This window comes from Topomyia yanbarensis, chromosome 2 (genome assembly GCF_030247195.1).
Source record: "Topomyia yanbarensis strain Yona2022 chromosome 2, ASM3024719v1, whole genome shotgun sequence".
Taxonomy (NCBI): Eukaryota; Metazoa; Arthropoda; class Insecta; order Diptera; family Culicidae; genus Topomyia; species Topomyia yanbarensis.
In genome coordinates, this window is record NC_080671.1 from 350,903,314 (window position 1) to 350,926,780 (window position 23,467).

The window sequence follows — 23,467 nt, forward strand, 5'->3', positions numbered from 1 at the left end:
AGGTTTGTGGCTGCTCGAATGCGTTGCAAGTTACTATTTCGACGTGTTGAACGAGAATCTGTTAAAGTTGTAAAATGTATATTATGCTGCGCGATGGAGTTATGTAGATTGTCGTGTATGAATAATAGTGTTTGTACGTCACATAAGTGGGCTATGGGTAAAATATTGTGGGCACTTTCAGATTATAACAACAAAGTCGAATATAAAAGTAGTTTATTAAATATAATTTTCAGAGATCTGTTTTGTAGTGTTTGTAGCTTTTTAAGGTGAGAGCTCGCTGCTCGCCCCCATACCGATACTAAATAGTTAAGTTGTGAATGAATGTATGCAAAGTAGTAGTTCAACAAACGCTTTAACTCTCCACAAAATACCACAAGAGGATGCCACACGCTTTTCGACAAATTTTATATGGTGTGTCCAGGATAACGTAGGATCTAAGTGTATACCCAAATATTCGAAACAGTCCACATTTTCAATTGTACAATCTCTAAGTTTGGGATGATGATGTGTTGGTAAAGTTTTCCGTATGGATCGGAAGATCATGTACTTAGTTTTGGAAAGGTTTAGTGACAATAAATTAGCTTTGAAATATTGGTCGAGAACACTTATATCGTTATCAATCGAGTTAATAATAGTATTGACATCATTGTTGGGATAAAACAGAGCTGTGTCATCAGCAAACAGTCTAGGAGTTCCAGTAAGCCTCAAGTTACCTAGGTCATTAATATACAACAGAAATAACAAAGGTCCTATATTACTTCCTTGAGGGACATCGATTCCAATGGGAGCAAATCAAAACACTGCAGAATTGGATGACTAAGGCACAGACTAAGGTCTTAGCACTAAAGTCACATCAGAAGTGTTCTAGAGTACGTTGTTCAGGTGTGGGTACCATACCATACCATTTAAAGTCACCGACTAGAGCGTGTACAAAGATGTTTCGTTTTTTATATTGTCGCCTTATGCCAATAGATTTATGCTAATGTTTCAAAGATTTTCTTCCATTTAATTCCACTATGTTATGCTGCTCGATCTGCAAAGTTTGCTTTCGATGTTAGAAATATAAGAGATATATAATTTATAAAGCATGTGAACGGTACCAAGGATACGATATAAATAAAAAAATTTAAAATAGCTTACAGAAGATTTTCCGTTATGATACTACATAAAAACAATGAACTTTATTTTTTTTTTATTCATTTCGTTTATTTGATAGGCACAAATGCGTTAGCTTGGCGGTGCCAAATTCTTTTGTTTTTACATTTTGTATATTTTAAAACTAGGAGGTTACAATGTTGAAATATTTTTTTAAAAAAGAAAAATTTTACAGCTATCTTAAGACTAGAAATAAGATTCTATATACAAGAGAGGGGGCGAAAGATTTTTTTTATGAAAAAATTTTAAAACAAGGAATTCAATAGTAATAATTTTTAGGAAATATTTACACTTATCTTAAAACTAACAATATAGTTTGGTACACAAAAGGGGGAACAAATATTTATGAGAAAATTCGCATGTGTTTTAAGACTAGGGATACAATTCTATTTACAAGATGGGGGACAATAGTTTTAACAAAGAGGTAAAATTACAACTATCTTAAAACTAGGAATACAGAATACAAATTTGAACTTTTTTAGCGGAGACTTATGCTTGGTCAAGATATTCAGAGGGGGGCTGTAGTATGAACTTTATTGTTTTTACAGCTAATTTAAATGTAAAATGAATAGAAGACATTGGTCTCATGAACACAAATGTAGTTTCTTCACCGACAAACCGACATGACAACTAGAACGATCTCGGTGAAAATTTTTGGCAAATGATTTAAACTAAATTAGGTCGGAAAAGTAGCTCCATCTGTATAATGAGTTACACATCGTTTCTTAACGTGTGTCTCACGAAAGAGTGTCCTCTAGTAAAAGTTTGGACAATATAGGTTTAACATATTCAAAGTAATCCACTTCGGGATTTATTATCACATTGATTCTAAAACTATTCCATTTCCGACAATGAAACGATTTACGATCGGACCGTAGACCTTTCGTCGAAAATGCAGTGTATGCCATTTGTCCTGAGTCACCTGAAATTTTGTCGAATATCGGTATATGCTTACAAGTTTTAGTCGCTATTTGTCAAACGTTCGACAAAACTTGAACATTTATATTTTTTAGGTTATAGTTTCCTTTACCCTTTTCAAGTATAGCTCAACTTCTTCGAGCCAAGTTGCTTGAAACTATGGTTGTCTATTTTCTCTTGTCCAAACTTCTACTGGAGAATCTCTACACACATAGCTTCGATGATTATTACGTCCGTTTGACAGTACGAGTTACAAAATTTTGCGTCGACTCTCTAATAATATCTTGCCAAATTTGAAAATACAGTGTCATATCAGTTTGTCGGTGGTTTCTTGGTTGAAAACAATCCCATTTGCTTTTCCGTCTTTGTTTATTATTTTTCACCAACTAGTGATACTACTACTACAATTTGTGTCATGTTACGTGTACGTACATGAGCCGTAGAAAAGTCTATATATTATTTTATCGATGAACAGTAAAATTAATTGTTACCTGCAATTAAATTGTAAATCTACTAGATAAACTCTGTGTCGAATGACGTAGAAACGTAGAAATGGGGTATCCAACACTAATTTGGACCCCTACATATTTTGGACCCTGTTAATGTATTTGTCTCCCGCACTGCCAGGTTTTGTATAAAACATCCATTGACAGTTTTCTTTCACGAACAGTAATTTTGGAGCACACTTGCATTAAAAAACATAAGCAAGCAAATAATATTGACGTTAACGTAATTTTACTTCCTCTAGGGGTCCAAAATTGGTTAGTTACCCTAGTATATATTGTCCAAGGTTTGTTTGTAAAGTAAATGCTATTATTAAATTCGGGTTTGAACTATACATTTTACGTTACAGAAAAGGTTTTGTGTGTAAAGTATTACTTATAGAAGTATAAAATAAATAGCGTCTATTCTGGAAAGGTTTGTCCCAGTTTCATTTTGTCCGTTCGTTCTTTCTTGCATTCTTCTGAGCTCATTACGGAGAAATTTCCCAGAACACCAGATCATGAGCTCGCTTCTCTAACTTCAAAATCAGTGTATTACCCTAGTCAACGTGGTCAACAACACAACCTATCTATAATAATTTGAACTTCATGATTTACCAGCTAGCACCAATCATGGGATTTGACAGTTTTGAGCGAGTGAATAACAAAACAAAAAACAGCTGTTATGTTCCGTTGGGTCCGGCGTCGAAATATTGCTCCAAAAGTTTTATTGTTCTCTTCCGTGTTTAGGGTTTCATTTGTAGTATAATTGTCGAATATGATTTCATTTTATGTGTTCGACTATGCTGATTCAGTGGACAGATTCTTCATATGTCGAAATTGTCTGAAAAATCGAAAGATAGTGCAAAACACTGAATCGCCGATATCAAACCGCGCTGTTAATACGATCTGCACGAACTCGATAGAACTTAATGATTTTCTACTGAACTTGCACTATTTCCCCATGTATCGGCTTAAAATAGCAAATGCTATGTTATACTATAATGGTAATGATAGACACCAAACATTGGCAATTAAAGTGTTCCCACCGCTTAGAGAACCGATCGATTACAAATGGCAAGTGTACACGGATTTTAAATGAAAAATTCATCAAAATCTTATGAGTAAGTTTATTTGTTAAAGGGGAGAGCGCGCCAACCGCATGCTTTGGGAACGAATAGAACTGGATGAGATGATGTCTTGGTTGTCAACGCTTGGGGGAGCATTTTCAGCCCTTGGAGACTACAAATTGGCATGCGTAAGTGAAAACCCTTAAACGACTCACAAAAAACTAACTTTTTTTTGGTTTTTTCTATTGCTAATTAGGCTGACATTGCCGGCAAGATATCGATGCAGCAAATGAAACTTGCCATGAGATTGGGAGAACCGTCCCTTATTGCCCGGTGTCGATTGTTCACGGCTATAGCAATGACTCAAAAGTACAACTTTGCGGGCGCCAAGCAAATTGTCCAGCAAGTGTATCGAGCAGAGAAGCGGAAAAGTGAACTAGATCAGCGATTGATGAAAATGTGCCTTGGGATTTGGTCTAAATTAAGCTATGAGTATGATTTGTATCAAAAACGATTGAATCGGCCCAAAAAGTAAGGTAGGAATGTATACGTCGGTTTTGATTGATTTGGTGCTGAATACACAAAATTATGGTTTAAATCAGTTCGTTCTTACTCCATGTATAGTGAAAATTGCTCTTGATCATGACGGTTCAATGATTGAAATGGGTAGTCCTTGAAAGAAATCCTTCGTTTTCAAAGATACGTTCCACTAAGCATGGACGCATCGCCTTCTCGAACGAATATGATTTAAATACTATATTGTTTACCGACTGCGGTTATTTAAATGAGAAATAATTTAAGCAGTTCAGCCACCTGACATTCTGTCGATTATTTTCATTCACATTCTCAATGACAGAAAAATCAAACGGGAGTCAACTAGCTTTGCGCAGTAGCGATATCGTAACCAATGAGGTACAAACAAGATTCGTTGAATCACGCACTCGAAAAATCTATTCATGCAGAACAAGCCTCCAAAAAAATCAATTCTGCATACATTTAGTAAATAAAAACATTAGGAATGCAATTTCAATATCAGTTTTATATTTATTTGCCTTCTTATTTTTCATTAAAAATGATTATTTGCGTCCACCGCTATCTTTTCTGTTCAGTTATACCTGTGACATTTAATAATAATTATATTAGTTAATTTAAATACAGTTTACATATTAGCTAGATAATATTTATTCTTCTTGCTAACAAGAACGGTTTGTTTTGCTTCTAATATGCCTGTATTGCCACAAATTTTAAGGGTGAATTCTTTTGCCGATGCGATAATATTGAGCGCGCGTTAAAGCATGCATTTTGATCGCGCTGCGCATTGTGTATGCTTCCGAATATCGTGGTAATTCTCTTGCTTTTATTTTTGAAAGAATAAGAAACTAGTTGCGCGTGCGCTAGTAGGCCAGCAATGAGAAGCGAGGTGTGATAGGATCTACTTCGCCAGCGTGCCCATCGGGTCCCATGCAGGCAGCACTGTTGGGGTAAGCTCAAACACATCCAACACGTCCTGTGGCACTATGCTGCGATCTACGACCACCTCGAAAACGAACTCCTTGAACCACTCGGCCGTCATTATGAGGTAGCCCTTCTCGCCACGGTCCTCGCCCCAGGTGTTCTCGACGCGGAATTTAGTTGGCTGCTGGGTGTTGGGCTGTAAAGAAATAATTGCGAAATTACGTATATGTAATTCACGAATATACATTCGACAATTTGAACGTAAAGAACAAAAGAGAACATCTGTTACCGTAGTCATTTGTATGCGGCAAAATACTTACATCTACTGATACTCCGGTGAAAACCATCGCATGCGTCATCATCGATTCACCGTAAAGCAAGCGATCAGCCTTATCCAATGTCGTTTGAATATCCACTCCGAATACTAACTTGAAGTTGTGACTGTAAGAATCAAAACAAAAACTCATTTCTAGCCGGGTTCGAACAAACGGTGGTAGAGCCTTACATGTCTAAATCCTCTATACCCTGTTTACCGGCAAACCGTTTGTTCACCTCACACCCGAACCAAACGGGTTCTCCAAGCTTTAGTGCCTTTGCCACAAGGTCAACTAGTGTTTCAACGGGTTGGTTGTTGTACAATACAGGCCGCCCACCAACTACATTGCCGAGACAATCGACCGTGTAAGATCGGTGGTAAGGATTCGTTGACCGAGGATCTGTCACTAAGCACACCTTATCGTCTACGTTAAAGTACGGTTTCACGTATTTTTCATAGAAGTCCGTCGGTTTGATTGGTCCAATGCTCAAGTATTTCTTACTCTTGTCGTTGTATTCCCAGGTGAATTTCTCCTGTGGAATTCCCAAACAGATGCCTACCACATTATACACCTCGTTCATTTGCTGCTGAATCTGTGCTTGCAAATCGTCCTCGTTGGCACCATCAGCAATAAGTGTCCGCAAAACTTTAGCATATTCGCGAAGCTAAAAACAAAAATAAATGGATTGATACGTGCAATAGTACAATCAAGAAAGAAGAAAGCATTTAATTACCCACCTTGCTTTTGATAACCGAATTCATCCGCGCACTTGCCTCACTGCTGTAGCTCTCCGGGAAGCACTTCTTCGGCATCAGCCCATGTTTGTTAATTAGATTTACTAGCATGTCCCACTGACCACCGTCGCATATCGGATCCGCTAGCAGGCACGCAACTAGTCGCCCATCAACCTTCTCTCCTCGTCGGGAAGTTTCAACGATGTTGTTCAGGAAGTAGTTTGCCCGTTCGATCTTGTCCCAGTAGAACAGATAGGCCTGGGAGAACTCAAACTCGTCCAGATTATACTGCTTGATGAAGGGGATTCGGATACAGTTCAGGGCTGCAAATAGCCAGCAGCGACCGGAACTTTTCTGATTCGTCAGAGGTTTACCCTCGTTTTCGATCTGGAAGCGTTTAAAGAATATAATCAAAAATCGAGTCGTTCGCTCGAAACTTTAGAGCACCAACTTTATAAGTGAAGACATGCTGCGTGTTTTCCAGGGCCTTCCGTGACATGCACGCTTCGAATGGATCTATCCGGGTGCACACATTCTGTGCGAGCACGTTCTTGGGGCATTCATAGAAGTCGGTTCGACATTTCTGAAAGAAATCTTCGGATAAAGGAGCTGCAAGAATAGGAAATTGTTTAACAGGACTCAATCTTTAAATATGATCTATTAAAACTATGAATATATAATAAATTTAAAAAAAAGTTGGGTTTACACCGATGTTGAACTCTGAAGTTGCTACAGAAGAAACAGCGTGTCAACACTGCTAGAAACATGGTCCAGCGGAGGATCGACGCGATTCAAATAATAACTGGCCAACTGCAAATACATCACTGAAAAATTGGCTGGCTATCAGCCAATTCCTACGTAAGTTTCACCGCGTGAAGAACTGAAGCTCAATGATTCACAAGAATTAAGATGATCCGACTAAATTGAAATTTAAGAATAATGAAATCTGCCAAATATGCAGCAGAGTGCATGGTCTAGACTGATAACACTAGGCGTCGTAACATTGAACCACCGAAGTGATAGTGCATCATTCACTTATCTTGGAACCATTGGGGTGTTTATTTCAGCTGACCGTCGTAAACAAAAAATGATTGAGAATACTTTTGTTCAAGCGCACCCTCATGAGATATCAATGTGTTCTGATACAGCATCCGATTCAGGTAAGGGATTGCGTGGTTAGATTATCACTTTTGGAGAGGTTTTTTTTTGAAAATGGTCCTACTGGAGCTGTACTGCCTATAATCGCAAGTCAATCCCATGGAGATAGGGAATCCTGTAGAGTGCAGTACAGGCTCCCCGTCAGAATCACTCACTACAATTGCAGACGAGATTATACCCTATTTGGCATTAGGTCGTTTGGTATAAGGTCATTAGGCATAAAAGTCATTTGGCATAACGGTCATTTGGCATAAAGGCCATTTGGCATAATGGTTATTTGGCATAATAACTGCACTGAAACGAATACTTTAGACGGAATATTTTCCACAAAATCAAAAAAATCATGTTGCTATTATTTATATTGAACAATAATGTATAAATAACAAAAAATACAAAAAAATAACAACAGCGTATACAATATTTATAACTACTAACAAAAACAAGTATACTATTTGGCTCAGTCGGACTTAAACTACCTATAGCCCCTATGTTTGAGTAATCCGGGCAAATGAGTGGATTACAGGTTTGCTTGCAAAGTACTTCCACTTCCGACACTATAAATAAATTAATAAAATACTTACCGCCGCCTAATGTGGCTACGTCACATCGCTTTCCGTCCATGCTGTCCGACTTCGCTACCGCTCAGTCGGACTTAAACTAGCTATAGCCCCTATGTTTGACTAATCCGGGCCAGAGCTGCAAATTTTCAACAGTTTGTTTTGAACTTAAAGGAGGAAAAATTTTCAAATCATGCCCTACTATGTTCAATTCGCAGCTGTTCGTTTCCATTATTCATTCAAACAACCAATATCTTTACTGGGGTATTGACTAGGTTTTTTTTAGCAAAACTACTCTGAACATACTTTTTACGGTTTATGTAAGCCTGAAAACGCAAAATATGTCAACATTTAACCTAAACTGGCCTCTACAGAGCAGATGACAACTTTGGTTGGTGAATGAAAAAGCATCAATTTGAAATGAAGATGTACGATTCAGTTATGAAAATCCCGCCAACTTGAAAGTGAATGATTGAGGGAGGCTTTGAATTTGAATAATGGTTGGGTTTGATTGAACTGAAAGTTGGCATTTGAAAATGAAAATTTGCACCGGGCAAACGAGTGGATTACAGGTTTGCTTGCAAAGTTCTTGCGCTTCCGACACTATAAATAAATATAAAATAATGTATATTATTTAATGTATAATGTGACTACGCCACTTCGCTTTCTACCCGTGTTTATGCCAAATGACCCTTATGCCAAATGACTATTATGTTAAACGCACGTTATGCCAAATGGCCGTTATGCCAGTTGACTTTATGCCAAATGACTTTTATGCCAATCGACTGTATGTCAAACGGGCTTATGCCAAATGCCCTGACACCGCAGACGAGACGGGAAATGTCACCCACTTAAACACTACTGAAGGCTAATTGCAGCGGGTCGTTATTTTGAATGTGATATTCATTGTAGGTTCAGATATGTGCTGACACATGGACTTCACGATCGCGTGTATCATCGCGAGGGGCTCGAGCGTTTGAGCGTTAACCTGCTTGATCGCGTGGGAGTTTGTATGTCGCATGTGCTAGCGTGCATGTAACTTCGCGTGCATAAATTCGATTTAATAACCGTGTGTACATTCGCATGTGTTCTTGGATGATCGCGCGCGGACGTGAAGCTGATGGTTAATTTCTGGTGTGCGGCTCAGATGATAGAAGAGAGTGAGTTCTTCCATATCACTAGAGTTCTCGGTCATGTTGGCATGGAACGTGATATCTAGTGTATGAACGTCATTTTTTATTGGTCGACGAATGTAGCGCCAGGACATTACTTTTAATGGAGCATTTCACTAGGGGATCTGTGAAATTCGCAAGCAAATCAAGTAAAATGAACATTGAGTCATTTATCCGAGACATAAAATAAACCGGTCTTAATGTGGATGTACTAATCCCGGCATACATGCAGCAGTTATTCAATTAATCTTGTGCCCCGAATATCAAATCATCAGCCAAAACTTATATCAGTATCCAATAAGCCAACATCTCCTTTACACAAACCAATCAATGCTAATCAAATCGCCAATCGCACTACAGCTTTCTAGAAATTAAGGCTCAAGAAACTTTCTTTGAACATGTATGGGAATTGAATGCTTGGTAGAATGTGTTGGAACAATTGTATACTGCTTTGCTACCGGTTTATCTATATAAAACCATTATTAAACTATAAAAAAAGAATATCAGTCGATTTCCGTAATTCTAATTATGCAAAATAGTTGTTGGAAAAACAATTGACCGAGCGGAATCGTGCTATTGAAAAAGTGGCTGTGGTATTTTCATTAGTGTTGTGTAGCGTGCCCCAGCACCCAGCACCATTCAGCTAGGGCGATAAGTTCTACAGCAATTATTTTGCATAATATTGATCGTTATGATCTAATTAATCGACTGATATTATTCTTGAAGAGTTTTGAAAAGAATTTATACGGATAAATCGATGGCAAAGATGAACACATTTTTTCCTACGCATACAACTAAGCGTTCAACTTTTATAAACGCTCATCCAGTTTCTTGAACCTTAACCAAATAACACTCCGATATATACTCCCACCGGAGTGCACTCTGGAACGCACGCCGTTGTGAATTTATCTGAGCACGCCACACATAATTTAAAGAGCATGAGAGAGGGGTCTCCCACACCCAACTTCCCCTTCGTACAAAATCCGTTTGAGTCCTGCTTTTTCTGCGATGTGTGATCATCGTATGCATGAAACTGGCACACCTGTGCATCATTGGATGGAATGATACCTGGAGGCAGTCATTGAATGTTACATCCGAAGAGTATGTGCTGACACAAAACCAAGCAGCTACTACGAGGTCAGAAAGCAAAATGACGATTTTTTCTTAAGCGCCATTTTTATACGTATGTCGCAGTTCATTGGATGACAAAGGGGCAGGCCTAGCAACAGCATCAGTTAGAGTATTTATTGATTCAAAAAAATTAGACCACCTACATTAATGAAATTTGTTTTATACATTTTATTTATGTTGGGTTACATAAAAAGTAAGTTACTCGTCTGATAGTCCCTGTTATTTATCAGTGTGCAATCGGGCTCTCAACAACCTATTTCTGCAACCTATGTGCATTAACTGTACACCTACCGTCTCACCGTTGCACGTGACAGTGCTTTATGGTCGCACCTATGACCGCGCACCCGGCTTCCCATGAGCATTTTGGCGGCTCAGAGGCTGTCCTTCCATGTTGCTCAGGGATACATTGCTCCTATACACATCCATGCACACAGGCATATATACGGGCTTACATTCATACATATATACATACATACTAACTGGTACAAGTTTAGAGCGTGTAACGTCGTGTCATCTAGTCTGCGTAATCCTATGGAAAATCATCCTTGGAGTCTACATCATATTGTCAAATTTCGCATTGAATTCGCTTCTGTCTCTTCCTAATCTCCTTTTTGTCTCCTAGGTCCGAAGCGGATCAATCGACTATTAATTGATACGGTAAACTTACTACCAGCATTAGTCCTTACTCCCAAATACTTTTTCCTACAACTGTGCTATTTCATCTCTATCTTATAACAGAATTCGAGCATCTCAGTTCTAGTTAATATACGTATTTATTACATTATGGACTGGGCAAACCCTCGATTTTTTTCTATTATTTTTATCATGAGTAGCTAGAAGAGTGAAAGCATTTTAGGGTTTCACAAAAAGAATCTCCACCCATAAAGGACATAAAAATTATTTATCCACTATTACCCACAAAGTTTGCTCGAACCAACCGTCCGCCTGGTTCGACTCGAACAGACCACTCCAACCCGAAAGGGCTGCTTATCATTTCAGAGAGCCAGTGTACTTGGTCGAGTTAAATAATCGTAAGAAAAAGTCCTGAATAATTAACTATCTCTTAGGTGCCAGTCCTGTACTCCTTTCCTGAACTAGCTTTATATCCACGGTCAAAAGAGTCGACAAGTAGGATCCACATGTCCCCTAACCAAGCGAATTGATCAACCTGCCAGTAGGAGCACACATCTACCAAAACTAGCCAAGAAGACTTCCGAACCATTGAGAATGGACCATGCCAGTCGAAAGCCACAGGCCCAGCGCCATATCGTACATTTCCTGAAATTAAGAGTTTTGTTAGTTCTACTTACAGATTTCATTTCAATGGTAGTTTCATTCTCTCATGTTAAACTCGTTTGCCGCCGAGTTCTACTGGCTCGAATATCAACTATTTGAAGCGAAAAAGATATTATTTATCACATTAAATATAAGTCCCCAATCTTATAATCAACTAAGGCTGTCTGTAGATTCTAGCACAGAAACGCTAATGATGTGACCATCAATAATACGTCAGACAACCTTAATAAACCCCCTTCGACACCAGTTTGGCCTTACCAAGCCGTAACGCGGGTGGTGGCGTGAAAACTGCCGAATAGGAGTTGAGAACAGCTTGAAGCAACATCTGATGCTGCTCCAAATGTATGTGATATTCAAGACTGACTTGGATAGTTCCATCCAGCCTAGTTTGCAATCCTTACATAACTATTCTCACTGTTCTCCATTCACCCACAGAAGTGTCCGCTAGAAAATGCATAAAAATCACATCATAAAAATAGATGGGAATAAAAAAATAAGCAAACTATGCATATTTGCATTTCAAAGTGTATGAGCTGAGAGGGGTTGAGCAAAAAGGGCATTAAGAATTTCAAATGTCATTTACGATTGTACGTCGATTCCCGGTTTACCATTTCCCGGAACACCATTTTCCGGAATGTCATTTCCCAGAAAACCATTACCCGGAATGTACCATTTCCCGGAAAACCATTTCCCGGAATGTACCATCTCCCAGAATATCATTTCCCGGAATGTACCATTTCCCGGAATACTATTTCCCGGAATGTACCATTTCCCGGAATACCATTACCCGGAATGTACTTTTTCTCGGTAATTATTTATACTATTGAAATCTAAAGTAAACATGTAATTTGAACTTTAAGAACAAATCCAGAGCTATGTTGACTTACATATATGGTATTCTATAGCATTTTTCGTTTGGTAGGAGTCATTCCATTTACGTATATTTAGATGGAACACCGAGAGAGCTACCAACTTTTAAACTAAACTAACCTATTCTCCTCTATTCATTATTTCACATTATTCCGCGACAAATAAAATTTGCAATCAAGATATGATAAGCTTTATAGATATTGATTGACTCTGCTGGAATCAAACATGATGACATTCTTCTGCATTCCAAGTTTTTGTTTGGTTCGCTTGACACCTTATCTTTGCTCTCTGATCATATTAATAAAAAACAAGCTCTCATAAACCAATAAAGTACCAGAAAACAGATTATGCTTAAAAAAGGCAAAGTCTCAAAGAAGATTGTTATGTATTAATAATTTCCAAAAAAAACGTACTCAAATTTTAAAGAAGACAAATTCAAAAATATTTTTCATGATTTGCTCATCTCCAAAAGAAGGCGAATAAGCTCATAGAATAACAATTATAATTCAAAAAGTTATAACCCCATAGAAAATCCTCCCGATTTTCCCACCGACTAAATCGGCACAATCGGCCGACTATGCCACCAATTAATCGGTCGATTGTTACACCGACTCTTATGGGTGTTTAACATGGACGTCAGTCGACTCAACAACCGATTAAATATGACAGACGAAATCTGTTGAAATCGGTCTGTTTCAACCAATTAAATCGATCGATTAGTTGATAGTTTAAAACTGGAACCAGATTCACACAGATTAAATCTGGCGATTAATATGGTGACGAAAATTGTCCACCGACGAAACCCAACTTGGTCGTTTAATTAATCTGTCGACCTCGATGCACCCATTTTCGTCGGTCGACTGTGAAATTTATGAACTGTCAAATTTTCTATGGGGAAGGTATGTTAGGACCACTAGTACATAAATCCAATAAAACACCAAGAATATTTTGAAAGAGTACTTAAAAGAATGTGAAACTACATAGAAATAGAAAGTACATATAAATCAAAAACATGCCAAAAATAACGACAAGGAAGCATGCATGTATAAGAAAGAAAAACCGCAAATTTTTTAGATGCATAATCCATAAAAATCCCAAAATAAATATATCTGAAGCATTGTTTATATGTTATTCTAATTCAATAAAATTCCAAACATATTTCCAAACTACTTTTTATGTTCTAAAGTAGAGAGAATTTCGTATTTTGCATGACATTTGCTGCGTAGCAAGTGTAATCAAAATGAGTGGTGGCAAGGTACGTAGTTTAATTTATTTTCCGGGAAATGGTATTCCGCGAAATGGTTTTCCGGGAAATGGAACATTCTGGGAAATGGTTTTTCCGAGAAATGGTACATTCCGAGAAATGGTTTTCTGGGAAATGGTACATTCCGGGAAATGGTTTTCCGGGAAATAGTACATTCTGGGATATGGTTTTCCGGAATATGGTATACCGGGAAATGGTATTCCGCGAAATGACGTACAACCGTCATTTACCATATTCTTGCATACATATTGTTATGGTTCCATTTACACGAGACGTAAGTCTTCCGTCGATGGAAGCCGAATCGTATTAAGCAGCAAATGTAAATACGATCGAATTATTGGTGGAAGATGAAATAAACAGAAAATCAATGGAACCTAAGTAATAATAAGAGATTCTATTTATTTACTTTCACTTCTCAACTCGGTCGCTTTTACACTTAATTCTTTGCATAATATTCTAGGCAACACAGTCATATTGGGATGTGATAAAAATTAGGGGAAATATAAGCCCGATTCAGACGATACATCAGTTTCCGATAGCGCTACAGAACGTCAACGTCACGTTCCGTAAGAAAAAGGTGAATTCCTTTCTCGTGAGCCCATTCACAGAAAACTTGTATTACCTAGCAGTAGGTAATCTTAAATCTGTGCATCCTATTTCCTCCAATGAAAAACGAAAGAGAGGGAGTCCAAATTTACCCAAAAATAATTAAATATTCCCCAAAGCCGACTAAACTTCATCCCATTAATTTTGAGTAAAAAAATAATTCCCTCTCCCTTCACACTAACCCAGCCCAAACTTGTTCAGTAATTTCTTTTGACGACTTACTCAGTAAAGTGATAATTTTAAGGAGCTGTCAGCAAATTGTTTAAAAATTTGCGGAATAGTTTTCATTTTTTTGCGATTTTCAGTAATTTTTCGATTAATTTACTGAAACCCGCAAAATTTTTTACTGAAATTATCAGCTCTTCTGTTTTTTTCGGTACATAAACATTATCCAGTAAAATACTGACTGGTTGTTCGGCAAAATTGTACCAACTTTACCGAACCTCGTCAAAAACTTACAAAACGGGTACAGCAAATCATCTGTCAAGTCGCCATTTTCAGAGCAAACTGCTGACTGACCCGTGTTTTTTGACGTTTGGATAGAACGGATTGCGGAGAGTTCGGAACCAAATTGTTTTACTGAATTGATTACCGAACGGTTTGCTGTTCAAAACCCCAGCAAAATTTTGCTGTACCCAGTAATTAAAATAAAGTGTGTTGTTTTCCGGCAGTGAAATAAGAACAGCAAATTAAAATTACCTACTGGTAGGTAATGGATTTTAAGTGTGTACTTCAAAACCTTCCGTGCCGGTGCCATTGATGTTGTATGTGAATGTTTCCATTTAACTGTATGCAACTACGCTCCGTTGACGTTCCGTACCGGTGACACAATCTTGACGTATCGTATAAATCTTACTTTATAGTGATGCCGAAATAAGTAAGGGAAAGTAAACAAAATAAAGGCTCCTAATGTTACTTGATGCTCTCAATTGCTAATAGGACCATTTTGATGAATGCGAGATATCGTCGCAGGAATGCAAAATTAACCCTTTCATGCCCAACTTTTTTCTAGTGCATGTAGGGTTTCAAAACTATTTTTTCTTTAAAACGGTGGGGTCAAGAAACTCGAAAAACCTTTTTTCATATAGGTAGGCGCTTTCCTTGCAGTGATAGAAGGTGCTCATTTTTTACCTTCTAATGCTCAGTACAACTCTCCTAGAATATTTACAATAGTCCAACTGCGTGGAAAACGTAGCCAAAAATAGTCTAGATAGATAAGTTTTATCAGTTTTCAATAATATTGCAACATAACGAAGTTATATGAAAAATTCATTTTCCGTCGTCAACGTAAACGGTCCCTGGCAGCACTGCTCCATCGGAGTTCAATCAGACAAATTGCAATAACTTCAGTTCTAGAGCTGATCCTTGTAACCGTTAATACTCAAATGAAAGCCAATCGTCACATTTATTAGCCTTACTTGTTTTTGTGAGCAAATCTTGCCGCAATCAAAAGTTATAGCTGTTTAAAAACGTTGTTGTCCACAAACAACATGGGCATGAATGGGTTAAAAACTGTGCATAATCAACATTGAATTTCAGAACAGCAATTTCCGTTATCAAAGCAATTTATATTTTGGCGAAAAAATCTTGAGACGTGCTGTAATGATAAACAATATTAAATAATGTTTCAATTTCATTCAAACTCAAGGACTTACAGCACACGTTTTTCACTTATTTTAATATTAGCTTCAAATTGTGAAATTTTGCAGTTTGCCGTAACTTGCCATCAAATTCTAAAAAGTTAAGTCACGTCGTTGCTTTTTTTGCTGCATGAAACAGACGGACTTGCACTTTCTTAACCAAGCGGGATTTATACAGGAACAATGTCATGACAATGTGTGTGAGTGAAGCAGATTACGAACTGGATATTTACAGCTATTTACCTACTGACTCATTTTTTTACAATAAGTTCACAAGCTGAATCCAGATGGTGGATGGGGCCTTGTATTTACAGAATGATCGGATGTTTTCGCACATTTTACTGATATTGTCAGTAAATCTAGTTGTACTAATTTACAAAACCGAACCCGATAAATTAGAAGGCTCTGGAATGGATCCTTATTAAAATCAAAGTCGTTAAACAACTTTTACATCCTACAAAAGCTGATTTACTTTCGAAGCTACTTTGAGAATCGGCACATTTTCAACCGCAACAAAAGAATGAAACTTCTGAACAAAAGGTGGTAAAACTAGGGCAGACGATCAGATAAAAGATGTCTTCCAAAAGCACACATTGTCCCTCGATTAAACCCAAAATTCACAATAATTGTTATATAAGATAGACAAAGAAACATCACTTATTATCATTTACAGCAGTGCACTTACTTGGAAGCATTGTCGTCCTGGAAATGCACTAATCCACTAATCTGTCAACCGTGAAGTCTAGACGCTACTGCAGATCGAACGCTGGTGAGTGTGCTGTTGAAATTTAATTGATATCCAAAAAGACGGGAGGTTTAAAAATGGAAAACAAAAAAATGCACAGGCGATGACGGACTTGCGAGATGACTAGCCAGCTTGTGTTGTCGTTGTGTGCGGATATAGGGTTGCCATTATTCTTGATTTATTTGGCATGGCATGGCATCCCACTGAGAAGTCCAAAAAATTGTTTCAAAATCGTTCAACACGGGTCCAACGATGGACGTTCGTTGAACGGTTATTTGGACGATGTTCAAATTGGTCCAACGAACGTCCTTCATTGGACGATTTTGAAACCAACCGTTCTTAGAGGGATATATTAAATTTTATCAGATTTTTTAATTTGAATATTTATTGAGCACGATAACTTGTTAGTACAGACTTTGAACAGGGTCAAGGAAGTTAAAAAACTAAACCTCCCATTTTGTTCAATAATAGAAGTTGTAGCACAATTGCTGGTTGAAATAAAGAAATTACAGCTCCATTCGAATTGTTTCATAGCGCCAGGAACGTCGGGTTTGTTTTTAAAGTTTGTCAACAAACATTTTAAATTGAATATACATTTTTCCTTTGTGCTAATATTCATACTTTTATTAGGATTTGGATTTTTTCGTTCTTCGTGAAGACTGGATGACACAAAATAAAATGAAACTTTCAAGAAATTTCACACTGTAACGGAATAAAAAACGCAATAAGTTCATTTAAAAAAATGCCTAGCTCTTTTGAAGAATTAATATTGGATTTTGAGTTATTAGGATAGCTTTGTCGAACATTTTGTAAACAAACTGCCGAATATTCATCACTGGTAACCCTGATTCACCACAAAAGCATTACCAAAAAATCCGCAAACCAACGGTGACAGTTATCAGCAGCTTTCTCTCCCGGCTTTCTTTAAATTTTCTCTTTTTCTTTTCTAACGGTATATGCTGTTCTCCCTTTCACAACATCACGAACAGAAGGTCTTTAATTTGGCACATCTGATTAACTGTGATAAAGTGGGTTTGGATACCGGACGGGTGACCAAATCTCGCATTTTTTTGAAAAGGGCCAATAAACAAAATTTGGGATTTTCGTTTTATTTCATATTCAGGATCTCTATTCGTAGTATTATCACCTGTAAAAACCCAAATGCCATAAAAATAATTGAAAAACATATGGGTAGGTTGAGTAAAAGGCCAATATTTGTTTGGTGTGCGATAATACATTGGCCGTTTACTTGAGGAAACGGCCAATAAACATATTTGTTTTGTTTTGGTTTTAGGCACTTTACTTTTTTCGTTTGAAAATATAAAAACGACAATGCAATATGAAAACACAATCAAACATCATTTCTTATAATCGAGTGCTTTATTATAAAACAGAAGAAAGCATTTTTCTTGGTATTCTCTTTTTAAAAATCTCAAACCATCGAAGAAATATGCAAAATATAAAAACGACAATGCATTCAACTACCTAGCTAATTGAATTAACGCTTAAAACACATTGAATACACACAGAAAAAAATATTGATAAAAGTAAGAGTGTTCCGCTCTTAGCAAAAAACAACCAACGCCAACTATTAGGTTGAAAGTAAAACTTTTAAATTAATCAAGAATAATAATCAAAGTAAAAGGTTTTCTTTTAAGCAAATGAAGAATAGTACTCAAAATAAAAGTTTTATTTTTAATCTAAGACTATACGTTGGTTGTTTTTTGCTAAGAGTGAAAAACTCTTATTTTTACCAACATTTTTTTTCTGTGTGTATGTCTATAACTCTTTTTGAGACGTAATAAAATAAGTTTAGTAAAAGGCCAATAAATAATTTGACGTTTCAGCAAAGGGTCAAAAGTAGACGGCCGAAAAGCCACACGATTGAAGTAAAAGGCTTCATAATCAAAGTTGGCAAAATATATGACATTGTAGCACTGCCGTTTAAGAAGTTCTGTTAGGACCCAGTCACCAAATTTCTGGCAGAAACCGTTCTGCCAGATTTCTACCAGTCTTGGTTTAGGAGCCCTGTCAGATTTCTGCGCGCATCCTGTCGGGTTAGCTAAACTAGGGCGAACTCGGTTTCGTCGCGATTACTGACAAATTTTGACAGGAACCGAGCAAAACCCTCACACAACTCGGAAATAAACCGTGCGCAGGTACTGGCAATTCATACCTTGTAGAACTTTAACACGAATGGAGCGAAACATCTGACAAAGTTGTGGCAGGAAGCGTACATTACATTTCGTGTATCGTTGGTTATATTCGGCAAATTTGAGACTAAGAGAAACGAAAGCAATGAAATTGGAATTGGCGTCGGCGGTAAAACATGATGATGAGTTATGTTCTTCCATAGACCATGCGGTAGACTTGGGTGCAACGCCCAACTCCTACTTAGTAGAAGGCAAAGAATTCTTCACATTTCCTTTCGATCATGTCCATATGAGCCCGCCTAGTCTTAGTTTTCCGTTCTAAGTTTATAACTAATTCACTCTAGAATACCTATCCGTCTTCCAATTTCATTGCTTTTGTTTCTCTTAGTCTCAAATTTGCCGAAAATAGCCAACAAAATCGATACAGTAGAACCTTGCGGCAATTAAATCATAGTAACACATTACATTCCTGGTTGGATAAAACTTACTGTAAATTATTGTAAAATTTTGTTACTGTACATTTCTATACGGGTTTGCATATGTTTGTCGAGAATTATAAATCAAACTAAAAGCCATTTTATCAAATTTTTTACCTCAATCTTGTAGTATTTTAGGCGCACAATCTCATAATAGCAAATATGCAGTTTGATTACATTTGCGATTTAAGTCCTTATGAAAGATCTATGTCGATTTTACAGATCTACACGCAACCAAAAAATAACCTACAGAATAAGTTCTTTTAACTTAAACTTAGGTACTTTTGAGCTGTACGTCGCTTGCGCACTTATTAGTGTTGCCAAAAACAAAACGAGAGATTCGACTCAGTCGAGGTCTTCCGTGCAGTAAGGTACTTTTGAGTTGTTTGGGGTATACTCAAAATTAGGTAAATTCAACTTAAATTTATGTAAATTAAACTCAAGGTTGAGTTATTATTTTTGCCGTAGTTAAATGGAAACTACCTTCAACACGGTTTACCTAATTTTACCTTCCTGCACGATACTACGAGATTCAGTCAAAAGTACTCAATTTTAGGTAGTTTTTCGGTGGTGTGTACCAGAGCATTAATTTCAGTGTGACATAAAATTTTGATCTACTGTGGTAAAACGGTATATACTAGCAACTTTTTCGACCAGAAAAGTCGAACCCTCGCATTGTTTTCATAATATACCTGTCAAAGCTGCCAAAACAATTGTGAACATGTCGATAGTGCAAAATATAATGCTGAAAATTTTCCTCTTTAAATGTGTCATATTTGTGTGTTAAATCGATAAATGCTATTATTTTAAAATGAAACATTCATGCTGCTTGTGACCGTGCAGTTCTGTCGATTTAATCATATAATCCATGCTTCGAGCAGAGGGGTACAAATAAAAAATCAACATCCGTCAGGTAGGAGCAGGAAATAGATATTCCCAAATATTCAATATTTTGAACAAGTTCATATAAATAACTTAGGTGTAAATTCATATAACTTTAGTTTTATATTTTTTGTGATTATTCCATGCATATTTCACATTCCATTTTAAAAAACGTACATGCAAATGTATTATTTTTTAAACATGACATCCTGCTAGTAGAAATGTGTCAGGTCAAGAAAATTGATTTGGTTAAAATGGTTTAGCATGCGATGAAAAGCATAAGTTATTTTTATTTTTATGACCATTTAATTACTTTGTATTGTTGGATCCTAAAGCGGAGTTGATTAACTATCTAAAATCTCTGACATATACAATAAATTGTGCATAAATTAAATTTAGTTCTAATCTCGATGTATCAAATATCATTTTCCCGTTTTAGGATCCAACAGCAATTGCATGAGTTGCCCGAATCGTGTTTCCTTTGCACCCAGTAGGCATTCGTGCAATTGTTTGACAAAGGCAGTGCAATAGAAACCGGATAAAATGACCAAAAATTGCAACAAGTCTACACCACCGCATTCTAAGGATCGTCAATTTATTAGCCAAACCAATTGTGTCAATGAACATAACCAGCCTGCTTCGTCTCAAGCTGCCCCTGTCGCTGCTGTAGCTTCACTACCCAAGCAAACTTTGTACATCTCAATAGCTTTCCTCGCTTTGCTTAGCAGATTGTTTGTGATATTAGTGCAGGTCTTTGCAAACTATTTAATTCCGGATCACAATGCTGGAGTATTTATTGCACCCCGAGACCCGGAAGAATCACCGGCAAAATATGATAAGCTTGTGGATGTGCTGTTCGGAGGGTTGCATCGTTGGGATGCACAGTACTTTTTGCACATTTCCGAACATGGCTACACTTACGAAAATACGTTGGCATTCTTCCCGTTGTTTCCGTTCGTTATCAAAATGTTAACGATGGCGTTGGGAGGAACCTCAACAGCACTTACATATCGCGAACTTTCGCTAGCGCTAGCGGTGTGCCTCAATGTAGTTCTATTTATGCTCGCTGCAAAAGCTCTCTACAAACTAAGCAATATGGTGTTGGGTAGTAAGAAGAAAAGTGAGCTAGCAGTGATATTGTTCTGCTTCAATCCTGCATCGATATTCTTCACTGCGCCTTACACGGAAAGTCTTTACTCCTGGTTGTCGTTTACGGTAATGGCGCAATGTATTGATGATATAAACTCAGTACTTATTACGGTGCCGTTGAGCTTGAGCCTGCTGTGCAGGTCGAATGGTAAGTACATAAGTTTCTGTCAGGCTGGTCATCCAATTTAAAAAAAAAAAAAAACTAGAAATTAACATTGTGTTCTGTTTTCAGGTATGTTAAACATTGGTTTTCTACTGTACTTCAGCATGCGCCGCATCATGTCTCAAAAGTCTTTTCACGATATAATATGTATAGTATCTAAGCTATTTTCAATTATTATGATCATTATCTTCCACTACGGTATCGCTCAAGTCTACAATTATTACCTGTTTTGCTTCGAGCAAAAATTTACCTTCCCAGCGTATGTTAAGGACTATGCTGTAACTAACAACATGGTTCTGGCTGGGAACAAAACAAACGAATCATCGCCTTGGTGCTCTAACTATTTGCCTTTATCTTACTCGTACGTACAAAGCCACTATTGGAATGTAGGATTTATGAACTATTACGAACTGAAGCAGTTACCAAATTTTATTCTTGCCTTACCCGTGATTTATCTGATAATCAGTAACTCTTACAAATACGTCCACGAACACTGGGACTTTTGCGTCCGGCTGGGTTTATTTCAAGTGAACAAGAAACTGTTAAAGAACATGAAAACCTACGACCGGTTGGCGTTCGTCTTCATAGTCCACGGAATGTTTCTAACACTGTTCAGTGCTCTATTCGTTCACATTCAAGTCACAACGCGGATGGTCGCATCGTCGAGTCCATTGCTTTACTGGTTCGCTGCCGATTATTTCACTGGCGATAAGGCATTCATTCGGCGCCAGGTCATCCAAAAACTGTCGAAACAGGTTCAATATGGCACCGAACCGTGTACTCATATTGAGAATTATGTTGAGCTTAGTGAAATGCTCGAATTTAGAGCAATGAATTGGAAGCAAATATTGATTTTGGGCTATTTCGCAGGCTACGCCCTTGTTGGAACGGTTCTTTTTAGTAATTTTCTTCCGTGGACTTGACTATAAACCTTTTTCTTAGGCTGAAAGCTCTTGCTTGACTTATTTTACGAATAATAGATTGATCGTATACAGGACAGAAATAATTCAAAACAAATATAGTTGATGAAGATTTTAACTTCACTGTTCACAATCAAAGTAAAACAAATCTACTTGCGAAACAACAAAACTAAAATAGTGGACATTCTCTTTTGACGGTTGTATCTGCGACATTGTTAATTACAATATTTCATTAATCAAGAAGTAGTTTGAAACTATTCGAGCAAAGTTAGTGATAGGATTAGTTATTACCTTAGAGGATATTCTCAATATAAGCAATGATTGCGTTTAACGTTGTATTTGATTACAACGTTTTAAAACCAGATACAAGTTCTCTTATTCGATTAGATGTCGTGCAATAAAATCTTACTTCAATATTTTTTCTTGCATTTTTGCTCCCTATATTATAAGACAAAGTTTACACACCGAAAACATAAAACTTTTGAGATGCTCAATAAAAATGATACTAAAGGTTATTTGTAATCTAAGACTTCTAACGATTACCTTATAGTATTGTGCTGTTTCCAAAGATTATTAGAATAGTATTATGCATATATCTATTTGCCTTACTCAATAACGAAACAAATTGTAATTAATATTGAGACAAGCTGTCAGATGGCATATGTTCTAACGGGCAATTGTTTGATTAGGGTTTTATTCGTTCGCACACATTGTTGCAAAACAAAAAAAAAAAATTTACGTGTTGCTATCCCCCGAGGAACCTAACCATTAATCTTTAGTTACAGATAATTGACCAGTTCTACTATTCGATAAATTCTTTTTCTAGTCTTCTATCCAAATATGTCATTTTAACGATTATGCTCTATTTTAAGCCAAAAAACGCATACATCGGATTACTAGTCAATATTTGTCGAGTTTCATCAATTAAATTATATCACACTCCATCCAACAAGAACTCTCTCTGCGCTTTTCTCGGACTTAAGTCCGAATATGAAGGTTGTCACTATGTTTTTCAATAGCCGCAAGGTTCTACTGTATTGATTTTGTTGCCTATTTTCAACTAATTTAAGACTAAGAGAAACGAAAGCAATGAAATTGAAAAATGGATAGGTATTCTAGAGCGAATCAGTTATAAAACTTAGAACGGAAAACTA

At 37.0% G+C, this 23,467-nt stretch overlaps 4 protein-coding genes across 6 annotated transcripts in view; 3 read left to right on the plus strand and 1 right to left on the minus strand.

Annotated features, from left to right (window-relative positions):
- The first annotated feature begins 3,231 nt into the window (after positions 1–3,231).
- LOC131684246 (uncharacterized protein F58A4.6) lies at positions 3,232–4,223 on the plus strand. Its single transcript, XM_058966940.1, has 3 exons — positions 3,232–3,632; positions 3,699–3,813; positions 3,882–4,223. The coding sequence occupies exons 1-3, from the start codon at positions 3,334–3,336 to the stop codon at positions 4,158–4,160; spliced, it is 693 nt and encodes a 230-aa protein (XP_058822923.1). The 5' UTR covers positions 3,232–3,333; the 3' UTR covers positions 4,161–4,223.
- A 421-nt stretch (positions 4,224–4,644) lies between these two features.
- Positions 4,645–16,717, minus strand: LOC131684242 (bleomycin hydrolase). Of its 3 annotated transcripts, none has more exons than XM_058966936.1 (6): positions 16,511–16,717; positions 6,583–6,714; positions 6,135–6,518; positions 5,586–6,061; positions 5,401–5,521; positions 4,645–5,276 (listed from the first exon to the last, which is right to left on the minus strand). In XM_058966936.1, the coding sequence occupies exons 2-6, from the start codon at positions 6,628–6,630 to the stop codon at positions 5,058–5,060; spliced, it is 1,248 nt and encodes a 415-aa protein (XP_058822919.1). In that variant the 5' UTR covers positions 6,631–6,714; positions 16,511–16,717; the 3' UTR covers positions 4,645–5,057. The 3 variants fall into 3 exon arrangements, with proteins under 3 accessions (XP_058822919.1, XP_058822918.1, XP_058822917.1); XM_058966935.1 differs by having other exon boundaries at positions 6,583–6,740; XM_058966934.1 differs by lacking the exon at positions 16,511–16,717 and adding an exon at positions 6,838–7,654 and having other exon boundaries at positions 6,583–6,740.
- A 3,254-nt stretch (positions 16,718–19,971) lies between these two features.
- The window catches only part of LOC131684240 (probable ATP-dependent RNA helicase DHX34), a 35,864-nt gene continuing 32,368 nt past the window's right edge, over positions 19,972–23,467 (plus strand). Inside the window, exon 1 of the mRNA XM_058966932.1 lies at positions 19,972–20,112. The gene's annotated coding sequence lies outside the window, so the exon portion shown is untranslated. The remainder of the gene's footprint in view (positions 20,113–23,467) is intronic.
- Positions 19,974–22,731, plus strand: LOC131684241 (GPI mannosyltransferase 2). Its single transcript, XM_058966933.1, has 3 exons — positions 19,974–20,112; positions 20,521–21,378; positions 21,463–22,731. Exons 2-3 carry the CDS (start codon positions 20,625–20,627, stop codon positions 22,314–22,316), a joined length of 1,608 nt encoding a protein of 535 aa, XP_058822916.1. The 5' UTR covers positions 19,974–20,112; positions 20,521–20,624; the 3' UTR covers positions 22,317–22,731.